The sequence below is a fragment of the Ylistrum balloti genome, unplaced genomic scaffold (assembly GCF_031769215.1).
Source record: "Ylistrum balloti isolate Yb309-2 unplaced genomic scaffold, AGI_CSIRO_Ybal_v1 Utg369760, whole genome shotgun sequence".
Classification (NCBI taxonomy): Eukaryota; Metazoa; Mollusca; class Bivalvia; order Pectinida; family Pectinidae; genus Ylistrum; species Ylistrum balloti.
Genome location: NW_026781959.1, coordinates 1,328,227 through 1,342,835, shown reverse-complemented (window position 1 = coordinate 1,342,835; position 14,609 = coordinate 1,328,227). Strand labels below are relative to the sequence as shown.

At 33.7% G+C, this 14,609-nt stretch overlaps 1 protein-coding gene across 1 annotated transcript in view; it reads right to left on the bottom strand.

The window, feature by feature from the left end:
* LOC132543645 (mucin-2-like) overlaps window positions 1-13,766 on the bottom strand; it is a 40,601-nt gene extending 26,835 nt beyond the window's left edge. Inside the window, exons 1-12 of the mRNA XM_060207160.1 lie at window positions 13,691-13,766; window positions 9,529-10,080; window positions 7,864-7,902; window positions 6,484-7,050; window positions 6,280-6,318; window positions 5,317-5,445; window positions 3,703-3,831; window positions 3,317-3,340; window positions 2,572-2,689; window positions 1,540-1,682; window positions 958-1,072; window positions 167-306 (exon numbers count right to left, since the gene is read on the bottom strand). Coding sequence (XP_060063143.1) covers window positions 167-306; window positions 958-1,072; window positions 1,540-1,682; window positions 2,572-2,689; window positions 3,317-3,340; window positions 3,703-3,831; window positions 5,317-5,445; window positions 6,280-6,318; window positions 6,484-7,050; window positions 7,864-7,902; window positions 9,529-10,080; window positions 13,691-13,766 — 2,071 coding nt within the window. The remainder of the gene's footprint in view (window positions 1-166; window positions 307-957; window positions 1,073-1,539; window positions 1,683-2,571; window positions 2,690-3,316; window positions 3,341-3,702; window positions 3,832-5,316; window positions 5,446-6,279; window positions 6,319-6,483; window positions 7,051-7,863; window positions 7,903-9,528; window positions 10,081-13,690) is intronic.
* Window positions 13,767-14,609: the final 843 nt, after the last annotated feature.

The following is a 14,609-nucleotide window of genomic DNA, read 5'->3' as shown; positions in this document are numbered from 1 at the left end:
TAAAATTGTATGAAACTTCTGTTTATAACTTTTTAATGTTTAATATCACTATTATTTCAAAAGAAATCTGTAAGATTGTCAACACATATCACAGTGTCCTATTACCAGGCCAATATCTCATTTTTCCCAATCAACATGAAACCTGTTGCCAACGCCTAAAACTAACCTAGTCCTTGTCCACTGACTGTGCCAACTCCAGTGAAACTTCCATGCTGTTGGTCATACTCGCAGATTGGTTTCTGACAACAATCACCAGGTTTCTGGTCCAGATGGCAGTTAGATGGAATGTTGTTATAGGATGGGCATCTAGAAAGAAAAGCAAAAACCATTTAACAAGTGTTCACATCTGGCAATTTTAGTATGTTATGATAAAAAATGATTGACCAGTATATTCATCAAAACTGTACTGATTTAAGCTGCTATATATATATATTATGTATAATGTGCAACAATATAACAACAACATTTCTTGACACTAGAAAATGTCTGTAAGACATGAATGCCATAAATGGCGGGGGCATAAAATTGTCATAGCATAACACTAAAAATGAAACTTCCAAAACAGAGTAATACAAAAATGAATACTGGGGGTTGTATTATGATTACATGATTAACCCATAAAAGAATAATAAAATTACATGTAATGGTAAAAAAAAAAATTTTCAATTTTTCAAGCAACTTATCAAATATAAAGCCCTTTTTAATTTTTCTATTCCTACATTTAATAATCATTGTTGAGAACATGGATTCCTGATAGTTGTATCTTAAATTTCTGAAATAGAATAAAGATTTTCTTGAAAATTTTGAGTCAATTGATTCATAACACGTTTTAGGTAGACAGGTCCTGTCAAACTCAAAGAGTCAAAGCTTATTCTGAAGAGTGACTTTTCAGTGTCTTCTGCAAGCCATTAAGATATACAAAAATTTAATACAGAAAATAAAAAAATCTAAGCTTACATGGCATCACAGGTGTAAAGTCCCTCTGTAGCATTAGCACACACACATTGTTTTGAACAGCCATCCTCCCACGTCTGACCTTGGAAATACTGTTTACCACTGGCGACACAGACCTCTGAATACAAATATACACCATATATTCATGTCTTGATTTAAAACTTGTCATCATGTGTTACGAGTTAATGAAGAGTCAGGGTTTCTTTGTTGCACTACAGACATAGAAACTCCTGCTATGACAGCCCTAATCCTCCATCCCAAAACAACATGAATGATTTTTCTCACATTACAGCCGATAGTATGTTTCATAAGATACCTCAATTGTATGCATTCTGATGTAGGAGTATACATTCCAATGGCTTGTCATCTTTATATTTTTACAATTTCCTAACATCTGAAGATACGAGTCTATTTAGTCTCTAGAATTATCTGCTGTGATTAGTTTATGTCTTCTATGAAAGTCCTTTCTGGCAGAACATTATTCCTCTGTTATATGTTTGATCGTGTCAATGTTAGAAACAAAGCTGTTCATTACCAACTTGAATGCTTTTACGGAAATCAGTCTAAACTAATATGTTTATTTACTTATTCCTGATGCTGTCTGTCCTTTTCCTGTGCTTTCAAATTTCTGTATTGTTTGATGGAAGTTACATACAGGTTGTAAACAGCATTCTCCATCCTTTTTAATCAGAGTGCAATCTTTAGGCAGACCATGGTACAATGGGCATCTGAATAAAAATGAATACATGTTAAACGAAACAAGATATACATGTTAAAACAAAAGTAACTAAACATTGTGAAACAAAAATGCCATTCCAATCAAAAGTTAATTTCCAACTTGAGCCAAACATCTAAACTATAACATTCAAATATGTTGTTCTTCAGCTTAATAAGTCCACTTACAAGTTTCCTTTTCATAACCAATTCTTTTATTCATAAGTAGTGCATATTGGAGTAAAATGATTCCAAACTTGATGCCAGGCCTTTTATAAACAAAAAGATTAAAATGACTAAATGTAGCCATGAACATTGTGCCCTCAATGCTGGACAGACCAGAAAATGCACTCTTTTTCATAGTTGTACATGCTCTGCTGCACAACATGACAAAGATCACCTTTAATATCTTTGATTTCACAAGAATAAGGATTCAACTGGTCATGAAATTTAGATTAACACTATAAATGTTTAATGAGCAATTAATGAATTGAAATCTCATTTATTTTATTCCTTCATAGAAGCCCAATCAAAACAATTCTACCATTATTATGATTCAACTTAATTTCGCACTTTTATATACAAGTAAAGAGAACAGATAAACTTGTATTTTTGAAGATTGTACTGCAATTGTTTATAACATCAAGACAATGAAAATAAAGTCAATTGTTTGAACATAAATGGTTACTTTCTATAATCTACCATAAAATGGCGCTATATTTGGAATGATACATGCCAAATCATAAATTCGTTCCTCTCTTAAGTGACGTACAAGTGAAATTGTCACATTTAATTTAATTCCATTATCAAAGCGTTTCCTCTGTAACTACGCCCCATGTACTAGTCTCAAGAAATTTGGCAACAAGAGCGTGTATAAATATTCAGTTCATAAAATGAATTTACTTGTTGAAGCACTTATAACGACCAGTGTTTCCATCCTCACAGATACAATCATAGTCACAGGCGTCGGACCACTTGGCACCGGTTTGATATGACTGGCCCTTGTAGGAACATTTACCATCTGTTATAAAAGAAATGTCGAACTCTTTGAACAACAGCAAGACATATACTTGAACAGTTAAACGAAATAGATGCCGCTTTATTTTCTCCTCTCCGATTAAAATGGTACATTTGAAGAGGATTTGTACTGAAATTTTATGTAAACGTGTTATCTTTCACTTATTTGATAAGATACGAAAAAAACGTACAATTCTCTACACCACAAAATGGCGGGCTGCTGCTGCTCCGTAACAAATGGAAAATTTAGAGATGTTCTTCAGGGGAGGTAATGCAAATTGTTACAAGCACCTATCTCCATATTTACAAGTGCAGTATTTAACTAGAGAACTGCGATAAAGTATTCTTTAAAACTTCCAAGTTATATATAAACACATCCCGCGTAAATATGAAAAGGCAACACAGATTAGAACGCTCCCTATGACAAGACAGAGGGACAGTAACTCCCTCTATATGTTACTGGGGAAAAGTGATGATTGAAAATTTCTTGGGTGATTTTATCAGGATTCGTTCACATTTATGGCATCCTGTCATACGTATCTTGTACAATATCATACGAAATTACAACATCTTTTATATTTTATAGAATTGCATGCTAAGGAACAATGAAAAAATTGTACTATATACTTACAGAATCCACTGGAACTCAAAGTTCCTGAAATGAAACAATTATAAGTCGATATGTATTTTGGTATTGCGATTATTGTATATATGTGGCTAGTGGAATAGGATCTAACATACTTACGTTGTACGCACGAATACTTATATTACAAAATGATCAAGTAACTCTCACTATTACAATTATACATCACAAGTTAGTTAAAATAACACTACTAAAATTGTACTAGGCAACTTACTTGAAATTATTCTTTAAGCTACGAAGATGATAATGTATTTGAAAAGTTTTCTTTGGAACACAATACTCAGTGGAGCCATTATCCAATTAAATGTATCATATATACAAAATGTACTTGTCGTACGTTTCATTTGCCCAGTCTTTATGGCATGATTACTTACCTGTACATAATCCACAGAAAAGCTGGCAGTTCGCATTAGCCCATTCTGGGAACTGTGTACAGGCAGAAAGTCCGTAGGATGAACAGGTTGCCAGGGAGTCTTGACAAGCGGCAGGGGTCGTGTACATAGCTAATAAAACAGAGACACATATAAAAAGAAATTGAACTGATACAGAAAGAAAATATGTATGAAACCTCAGGAAACAGGGACCATACACACAGAAAGTACCATGGGTCAACTGTCATCGTGTCGAAGATGTGGTTGCAATAAAAACAATGGGTACAGCTATTCATTGCAACTATCTGCGAAATTATATATTGTTTCTTCAACGAATTTCTATATAACGTAATCTATGGAACAAGTCTATAACTTTTCGTTTTAGTCCATTAAGAATTAAACAAATCTAAGACTCATTTCATAAATTGAATATGAGTCTGAAATTCATTACGAAAACGTCCTTTCCGATGCTGAAATTGATGTCCTCTCGGCTCTATATAGTCTCCATTCTGACATCACAAGGAAATCTGCGCTGTGTGACTTTTTCAGTAATCTAATTCTGACGTCACAAGGAAATCTGCGCTGTGTGTCAGTCAATCACGTGCGTCCAGAGTTTAATCCATGCGTGATTATTTTAACAGCAGTTTACACATTATTGGTTGTATTTCAATCTGGCCTTCGTATTCAATATAAAACACGTTTTTACATTTGCTAAATATAATACTCTACTGAGGATCCTTTTTGGAGGGAGAATGTAAACAACATCCTAAAATGCACTTCTTTCAATATTTTAGGGCTAATCGAGGCGAGTTTAATCTTATACTACTTTTAAATTTCCTTTATAAAGATGAATATTTAATACCTAACTTTGCAAACATTATCTCACAGCCTTTCATTCCAATGACTGAAATTTGGCTGCACATCCATGAATTTCACAACAGAACAATCAGTATTCTTATAGGGTGTAAAGACAAATCGCTATACCATCAACGGCGTGTGTGTGCTTATAAGATCAACAGGAACCACTTTAACGCGAAAATTAATAACACTGACATATTTCTACTTCTTTGATCAAATGCGTCCATAATGCATATCGTTAGGACAAACAAAATGGTATCTTTTGTGACACAAATAAATTCGCAGATACACGAGTTTAACAAAGGTAAATTAAAATCTATTCCGTATACTGAAGCACACACTACAATAGATTTTTCAAAAACAAATGTCCTGTTTTGACTCCCTACAAACCATACTGCAATGCCCTGATTTGACTCCCTACAATCCATACTGCAATGCCCTGTTTTGACTCCCTACAAACCATACTGCAACGGCGATTTGACTCCCTACAAACCATACTGCAATACATCGTTTTGACTCGCAAAAAATTCAGCAATGCGCTGTTTTTACTCCCAACTTAACATGCTACAATACATTGGTTTAACTCTCAACAAAGCTTACTGCAACATTGGCGTTGCAATACATACTGCAATAAAAAGTCTCATGAAAATATAACAATACATTTGTCTAACCGTAGGTTTGCTTTGTGTTTCTAAACTTCAAATTTTGATCATATTATGTGAATAAGTTCGAACTTTTCAGAATTCATGAGGCACATACGTTGACAAACGCCGCAGAAGCGAGCGCAGTGGTCCTGGGCCCAGGGTGCGTAATCAGTACACACTTTCTTGCCGTAGCCTGCACAATTGGATTCTTTATCAACGCATGTATCTGGTGGGAGGGTACCACCTGTCGAAAATGAAAATAAGGATTTCATTTATAGGTATATATAGTAAGGACAAACTATACAACAAAGCCAACAAGACTCCAAATAATTGTTTTTAAACAACCCATGGACTAAAATGTCTTTGTAAGCCATGGAAAGTACTTCGATATTACAATAAATTGTCTTTAAGTGACACTCAATACGAAAAGCAGTATTAGATTAGATTTACATTAATCAATGCTTACTGTTTTGTTATCCATAATGGATTTCATCGTGTTCATTGTCATCTCCAAAGATACGTTACTGAAGACAATGTATTTCTAAGCATGTTCTAACGTATGACTTAATTCTTACCAGCAATGCCATGCTCAGAACGCTTCTCGTTATCTATGTGTTTTGTGTGTTTATCTCTCTCCTACATAGTTCTTGATTATGCGTCACTTCTTATCAATTTACCAAGGTACATGAAATATGCTTGACCTTGAAATAAGTCGCATCACATTACTTACATCAGTGAACTACGAATCAGAAACACAATTATTTCCCAAAGGAAGTTATTGAACTCTGGCGTGCTTGGATTCTGAATTTTAAAATGCTGTTGTCTCGACATGGATTTATGGATTTTATTTTCTTAACGAAAAAAAAAATCTTCTGCAATTGTTACGACCGTTTTCTGGTCACAATCTTTTTGAGAAACATGAATTTATGTTTCATGTGATGCGAATCAGAAAAAAAAATTAATGATAAACTGTGTTTGAGAAATGGCAGCTGATAGAAGCAATGATGATAAGAGGTTTACTTCCTCTCTTACAGCGATTACTGATTATATTGTTCCTGACGTGATCAGTTAAACTTACCTGGAGCAGCTGTAACCATAGGTTTCACGGTAGGACTAACTACAAATAAAATGATAGCTCAATTAATGTTTGAATGTTTCAATCACAATAGTTTTACTGGTTACATATTTAAATGATTCCATGACGTCCGAGAAAATATTTAAAAAAAATTTTAAATACTGGTATTATGTTCACAAAAAATATCAAGCATCATGATCGACTTACTTGAGCATGTCTTGGCCAACAGCTGGTCAACGATCTGGTCCAGCTGGTCATAACTGCCAACTGTGATAACGTTTTGTGATGCCGGACTGTTAGCAATATTATCAAGTTCATTTTTGTTGACGTTGTTTCCCACTCCAACGGCGATAAGGCCAATATTATTGGTTTGTCTTGCCTGATCAGCTTGGTATGTTGTGGACGCACTGTTGATAGAACCACCATCAGTTACTACGATGGCAATACGAGGAACATTTCCACGTGCGCCACTGTTCAATGAGAACATCTGTTCGCGCATGTATTTAATGGCGTCCGCTGTGTTAGTACCTCCAGACATATAATTGATGTTTTCCACGGCTTTGAGAGCGTCTATTCGATCAGTGTACATGTTTAAAGGAAACGCCATATTTGGGTAGCTACTGTACTGCATCACACCAACATGTACTTTGTCGGGACCGAGGTCCAATTTGGAGATGGACTGCTTTAGGAAGTTTTCCATTTTCTGGAAATTTCCCGGCCCAACACTCGTTGATGAGTCGATCAGAAATGCCAGGTCTGCTTTGTGTAGACAACCTGATTAAGAAATGACAACAAAATGTGCTTCCTGTAGAGTATTAATAACAAAGAAGTATATTGATGTACAACAAATACAGTATTTTCGCCTTATACTTAATTTAATGTAAATGTTTTTAGACACATGATTGATATTTAACATAATGCTTTACATTTGCAGTGAAAACGAAGCATCATTTTCCAAATTTGTAATAATATTAATTATTTGTCAATGTTAACATTCTCATTTCATTTTCATTAACATGCATTGTCTATATTACCCTTTACGAGTCAGTGATGCACTGTCAGTGATTCACTTTGATAACAAAGAAATTGCCGACATGTCAACAGGATCTTAATTAGAACTCAAAAACAATGAAACGAGCACATGGAAACTAAAACCTAGTGTTCCAGAAGGATGAGTGTCTTTTGACGACACCCGCCAAAACATATATACAAAATTTGTTACATAAAACATCATTATTCTATTTATTAATTGTAATTTTGATTTTGTGTAATTCTTTGACACGATAAAGGTAAGAACAAAATTTATGAATTGTTCATTTCTGTGTTGTTGGAGCGCATTTGATATGTCCCAACAGGATGACGTGTTAAATTGTTAACGTTTTAAATATACTTTAACAGTATTTTACGTACAAAAATATATGTTTTAATATATATTAGATAATCTGAAGTCATATTGTGAGATTTTTTTCTTTAGTATATTTCCGGAATGTATAAAAAAAATCTACAGGTAGAATGTCTTCTGTATATTGGTATTATTTTTTTTCTTTTTATTTGTACACTATGATATAGTCACAACACTTTACTTACTTGTCGGTGCTGGTAAAGCAGCTGTTGTAATTGGGAGCTCTGAAAACCGACACAAAATTATTTTGATGAATAAAAAAATACCATAACGTAATTTGGAATACCATGAAGAATTATTTGAATAGTTACGCATTAACTGATTGTATATTAACTGTCTCAAAACCAGTGAGAGGACTGGACTAAGGACAATCTCGACTGTCGTTTTTTTCAGCACATGTTTTTCATGATACGTATGCTTTTCCTTATGATATATTTGTCAAGTTTTATCGACTAATACTGAAGATTTGATATCATACGAGATCAGGATAATGTTGCACTGTTATATTATTGTTGCTCTTCATGCTTAATGTCGTCGAAATAAAAGATTTGAACAAAATCCGAAGTTATTCGCAAATTTGTGATACAGTGAAGACACAAAAGTGAATAGTACCTTTTCATAATTTAGAGTGAGATAGAGTAAAGCCAAACAATGAATTGAATTGCATCATATTGCTGTTTCATCCTTCTAGGACTAGTCAGTGATTCTATATCATATAGCTGTTTCATCCTTCTAGGACTAGTCAGTGATTCTATATCATACAGCTGTTTCATCCTTCTAGGACTAGTCAGTGATTCTATATCATACAGCTGTTTCATCCTTCTAGGACTAGTCAGTGATTCTATATCATACAGCTGTTTCATCCTTCTAGGACTAGTCAGTGATTCTATATCATACAGCTGTTTCATCCTTCTAGGACTAGTCAGTGATTCTATATCATACAGCTGTTTCATCCTTCTAGGACTAGTCAGTGATTATAAAGGCCTTGATTTTGAAGCCTTGGAGGCGAGAAAGGGACATCCAAAGTGATCAAAAGAAAGTCAAAATCTAGACAGGGAGGTACAGCAGCCATATAATCAAACAAATTTCGTAATTTTCATACATCAGATAATCTTAGAATGGCGCCAACTACATGTGTATGAATTAAAACAGGCTACGACAAACCTCAAATTTCATTTTCTATTGTGTACGAGCATACCAAAGTAGATTATATCAAACAGGAAGAATTTAAAAGCAATCAACAAATACAATTAGTTAACGTGCTTCATCATGTGTAAATATAAACGAATCTCTTTGGTGATTGAACTTAATTTCAAACAAGCCATTTTGTATAGGGGTGTATTTGATTGAAATAGGACAACATTTTCAGTATATTTTGAATGGTGAAAAACATGAATGATTGAGGCAGGTTGAAATATGACTTATGCGTGATATCGAAGTTGGCAGTTTTGTGGTCATATTATAAGTGGATCAATATTTAAATGAAATATGAAAATGTTGTATGGACACGACTATGATGAATTGATAGATATTTTGTGATTTTATTGGAATACTGTTTACATGAATACAATCAAGGTCCTTTGTCAAACTGTAAAGGGCATATTCTACAATACAGAAACTGGCATATCATGTGAAAGTTGTAGATTATTGATTTTCACTAATGATGGGTATAAAGCAGCGAAATGAGGTGTAGCAAATGTTAGAACATATTTACGTTCTCATCACAATTTTCATGTGCGTGTTTTCTATGATAATTATAGGCAACGCCTTCATAGAACATTAATGGCATTCGTGAAATATCACCAGAAATATTTTAATGTTTGAAGATCTTTATAAAATATCCTACTTACCATTGCAGAGTTTGGTGGCTAGAGATCCAGAGACCGTTCCGAGAGCACCATAATTCTGTGTTTGTATGAAGTAACGAGAGTCGGGATCACTGGCGACGGCTTGTAACTCGTCCTTGTCGACGCCACTGCCGACGCCAACTGAGTACATGATGATGTTATTATCCTTCGCCGACTGAGCTTCAATCTTAGTGATTTGCTTGGACGAAGACGGACTATTCGTCACCAAAACAGCTATATGAGGCACATTATTTCGCGCCCCATGAACTGGGTTGAATGATGTTTGGGTGACATAACGAATAGCATCCGCCGTATGAGTTCGTCCACCCCTAAATGGGATGTGCATAATCTCATTTCTGGTCGGGTTCTCCTTCAAGAAGAACTGGTTGTACACCCCGGAGCTGTACGTCACTATACTTACTTTAGTTTTACCGGGTGACGTGTCCATTTGCGACACTGTGTCGGCTATAAACCCCAACTCCTTGTCGAAATTGTCTTTTCCGACGACGTCGGACGAATCAAGCACGAATGTAACATCAGCTTGAGTTTCACAACCTGGAAAATAAAACGAATACAAATATATCATTTCTTAAGTACAAAAAACCGACACTATGACCACATCCATCCTGTGGAGATAAAGACAGCATAACATATCGAAAGTAGATACATCATCAATAATCAGGGGGTCAGCGTTTCGGATTCCAATTATTTTTCTGTGGATTGAAAATAATGAATTCATGAAAATGAAATATTGTACACAATGAAATTTCTGAATGTGACCCAATAGCAATTGCACTATATGGGGTATAAAAAAGACTGACCATTTTTATAAACCTATACAAAGACAATAACCAGCAGATTCAATTCAGTCAAAATAAATTAGACATATATTTCGTGCTCATATTTTCAACAGACAATTTTTTTTATAAAAAAGTAGTGTATATTTCAGGTCCTTTATTAAAACATATTTTGGTTGACTTTTATATACAACAGCTCAAGTTTCCTTCTAAAAGCAACAACTTAATAAAAATACGTTTTCTAAAACAGTACCGACACGATTCATCAGTTTTCATTAATTACACCAATACAAAATCTTCTGCATGTGCCATATCTGATTGGCGTTACTATAATGAGCAGTAAAGAACACATGAAAATTTATATATCAATCTGGGATAGAACACAGTGAAAAAACACCATAATGTAATATTGTTTATTCTTTAGAGAAGTTAAAATATGAAGTATGTTTGAGACCTATTTTCAAGCGAATTGCTCAATAAGTCACAACAATCTAGGCAATATTAAAGGGAGTTGGACAAAGCTGAGATATAAAAGTTGTAGTTACCAATAAGCACACTAATATACAATATTACCCGTCAGGTATGGTTATAATACGAATGCATATAAATGAAAGTGAGGAAAACTTCCTTTTCAAACTATATACATAGACAAGGTAAAAGGAAATGGATATATCGCGTTTTATTTGTTAGGGTGGTTATATTTTATGTATTGGAACAGCTATAGTTTGGTTTTTGAGTTTAAATTTCCAAATGTATTTACATATCTTTTCATCGCGATGTTTGAAATGGGGATTGTTTCTATCAATTAAATAAAATAGCGGTGGAAACCCAATTACGTAAATACAGAGAGCAGCTAATATAATTCTATGATAACATATGTTGGAGATTTATTATACAGCATGCACTAATGGCATGTTTATATAATTCTATGATAACATATGTTTTATGATATATTATAACGCATGCACTAATGGCATGTTTATATAATTCTTTGATAACATATGTTGATTTATTATTCGGAATGACGCCTTCACAAAGAAATGGAAGGCAAAATCACCTTATCTAAGAAGTGGGAAAGAGCACATGGTCATAGGAGAGAAGTGGGACAGAAGAAGGGAGTGATACCAAAGGAAGTGGTCTATTCCTAGTGATATGACACGTCTTTAATGTTATATATACATCTATATAGACAGTTACATGATTATTCATACAGAAATAAATAGCTTAAGCAGGAAGTACGAAAGATATTCATTTACCTTCAGATGTATAGAATAAATTAAGTTAACTCTCGTCCACGTCATTACATCAGCATGTTTTAACAGTGTAAACTATGACAGCAAACATAGATAAAGTTAATTAAACAAAACCTTTGTAATAATTTTATTAACAATGAGATATATTTACACCCATCCTAATCACTGCTAGTTAAGTGTTTGGGCCAGAATATATATAAGGACAAGTCTTATTGCTGTTATGTCGCTGTTATTATATATTTTCGGAAATCACCAGTTGTTTTACAATGGCTTCGATATTTTTATCTTGAAGCATTCATCATGGTAGAGGTAGTGTTCGAACCAGTATATATGTATATTCATGACGATAGGCTTGTTATCCCAACGAGGTAATGTCTGGCAATTTTATATCTTTAATTTTCACTAATGATGGTTATAAAGCAATGAAACGATATGTAATAAACATTAGAAAATGTTAACAAGTTGACAAGGTAATGTCTGGCAATTTTAGATCATTAATTTTCACTAATGATGGTAATAAAGCAATGAAACGATATGTAATAAACATTAGAAAATGTTAACAAGTTGACAAGGTAATGTCTGGCAATTTTAGATCCTTAATTTTCACTAGTGATGGTTATAAAGCAATGAAATGATGTGTAACAAATGATAGAAAATGTTTTCGTTCTCAACAAATAAGTTGATAAAACTAGCACATGTTAGAATCTGACTCACACCAACCAAAGTAACCTTAATTAAACAAGTGCATACAGTCCTCACAATCAATTACCAAAAAGTCGAATTGCTGCTTGAATAGCTTTCATCCGAACATACCGTAGTATTTTTCCCCACTTTATACAAAATCAAACACGATCTGTTCATCTTTCATCACAATTGTATTTGTAACTTAAATCTTCACTTTTTTTCGAATGTACAGGGTTATAACTGTTATGGATTTCACCTTACACGACTATGGATATTACAAGTAAATGGAATTAACCTCACCCTTGTTAATACTTATTTCCTATTAAGTTTAACAAATATCAAGATTGCAAACACTTTCAAGAACGAAATGCAATCTTAGTTATAATTACGATATTCCACATCTGCAATTAAATTAATGAAAGCTAAATCTAAAGCATAGTTATGTAGCTATTCGTCAGAACGCTAATTTGGTTGGGTCATTGAATGCATCCTCGTGTTATGTTATCAACTTATGTTCGTATCACAAAACAAGTGTTCGACAGCACAAACGAAGGAAAGAACATATGAACGAATGAATGAATGAAGTGAAGGAATACAAATTATATAAATTTAAATTAAATAAACAGTCAGGTGAATAAAGATATCAGCTGATATACCAAGATACAATTATCAAAAGTAACACTATTGTGATAAAGGCGTAAAGCATACTATTTTGTATCACATATCGTAAATATAAAAACCATCATCAAAGGTAATTGTAATGTACAATTGTCAAGTGGAGAAAATGAATGAATAAGTGGTTTTTTTTTTCAAAAATTAGAAAATCAATCAACATTTCATTTGATAAAGAATCAATAAAAAGGTGATTGTATGTATACTTAATTACTACGAGTATGCGTCTAAGATACCAATAATCAATTAATGGTTCTGATAAGTAGCTGTAAAATAAATAAAATAAAAAATCTATCTGCCAATTATTGTGATGTCTTGATAATGACGTCACAATCTTCAGGGTGCTATTGACGCGGTTGACGTCATAGTCATCCATCAATGGTTAACTGTAAAACTCATATCTTGTTTGGGTTAGTTTTTTGCAATGAAAAGTAATGCTATTCAACAAATAAGAACTGTAAAATATATGGTCGCATGTCCGTTGTTTTTAACGTACAGATTTACTTACCTTTGGATAAGGGGAAAAAAGGGACTATTTGTCAATTTTGTTATCAGTATCAAAAAGTCAAAAGTATATGTATTGCTTTTTAAAGATTGGAATTTTCATTTCAATAGATTAAAATTAAAAGAAAAAATTCTGTATCGTCTTTTTTTTTTTTTTTTTACAAATTGTGGTTAATCTCGTGAACAAAAACACAATTGATAATTTTTTATGACAGCGTAGGTTTTGCTGATATATCTTAATGCATAATTACTCACCTCCTGCAGCTCTCTTCGAAAACGTTGCCGCCCTACTGGCGGCAACTAAAGTAAGAATGATAGCGACTAGGCGCATCATTCTTCCGAAACGAAAATTGACAATTTCCTGACTTGTTCGAGGTAATATAGATATTTGGCAAGCCGTGTGGTCACGTGTCAAATCTACATACTACATCCAGAGGCGCCAAGAGGGATATGGCTATCGGATATGTACCATATGTGACTAGGTGACTTCTAGCTAATTTTAAATATCAATTACAAACATGATGAATTATTGTTTTGCACATGATTATTTTTTTAATAAAAATATAACATTTTTATATATCATTGTTGTCCTAATGGGCCCCGAGAAATGAGAAAGATAAGACGGTTATATGTAGGATAGGATCGTTTAGCTAGGTCTAGAATGACCTCCACCTACTGGAACGCATTCTATGAATGTAATTCCTAGATAACCTCTACACTGACTCTGCAAGTGTACAACGAAGGTCGTAACCCAGGACATATGCTTAGTTTTCTCTTAAGTCTATTTATACTGGTCATTATGTTTACAACAACATGCTACTGTTTAATAAGCGATTTAACTTCATCCGTGTCTGACATGTAAATTATGGAAGTCCATAAGGATGTTTTTGTGCCTATTCCTTTTGTTGGATTTTTTGCATTTTCCAATCAGGATATGAACAATTCATAAAAAGTTTGGTTCACCTTGGCTGTGGTGTTTGAAATAGGGAAGGGGCAATCTAGAACGTTTGTCCCTATTACTGCCCATCCCAAAAAATGTAAAACAAAAACTTGACTTCCTTCTGTTTTTTTTTTAACTTTAAGTGCGTAACCACGCTATTCCCACTGAGAGTCTGAGAGTGGCATATCAAATTTCAAAAATTGTGCAGTTCAAATACTTGTTGTTCACATACCA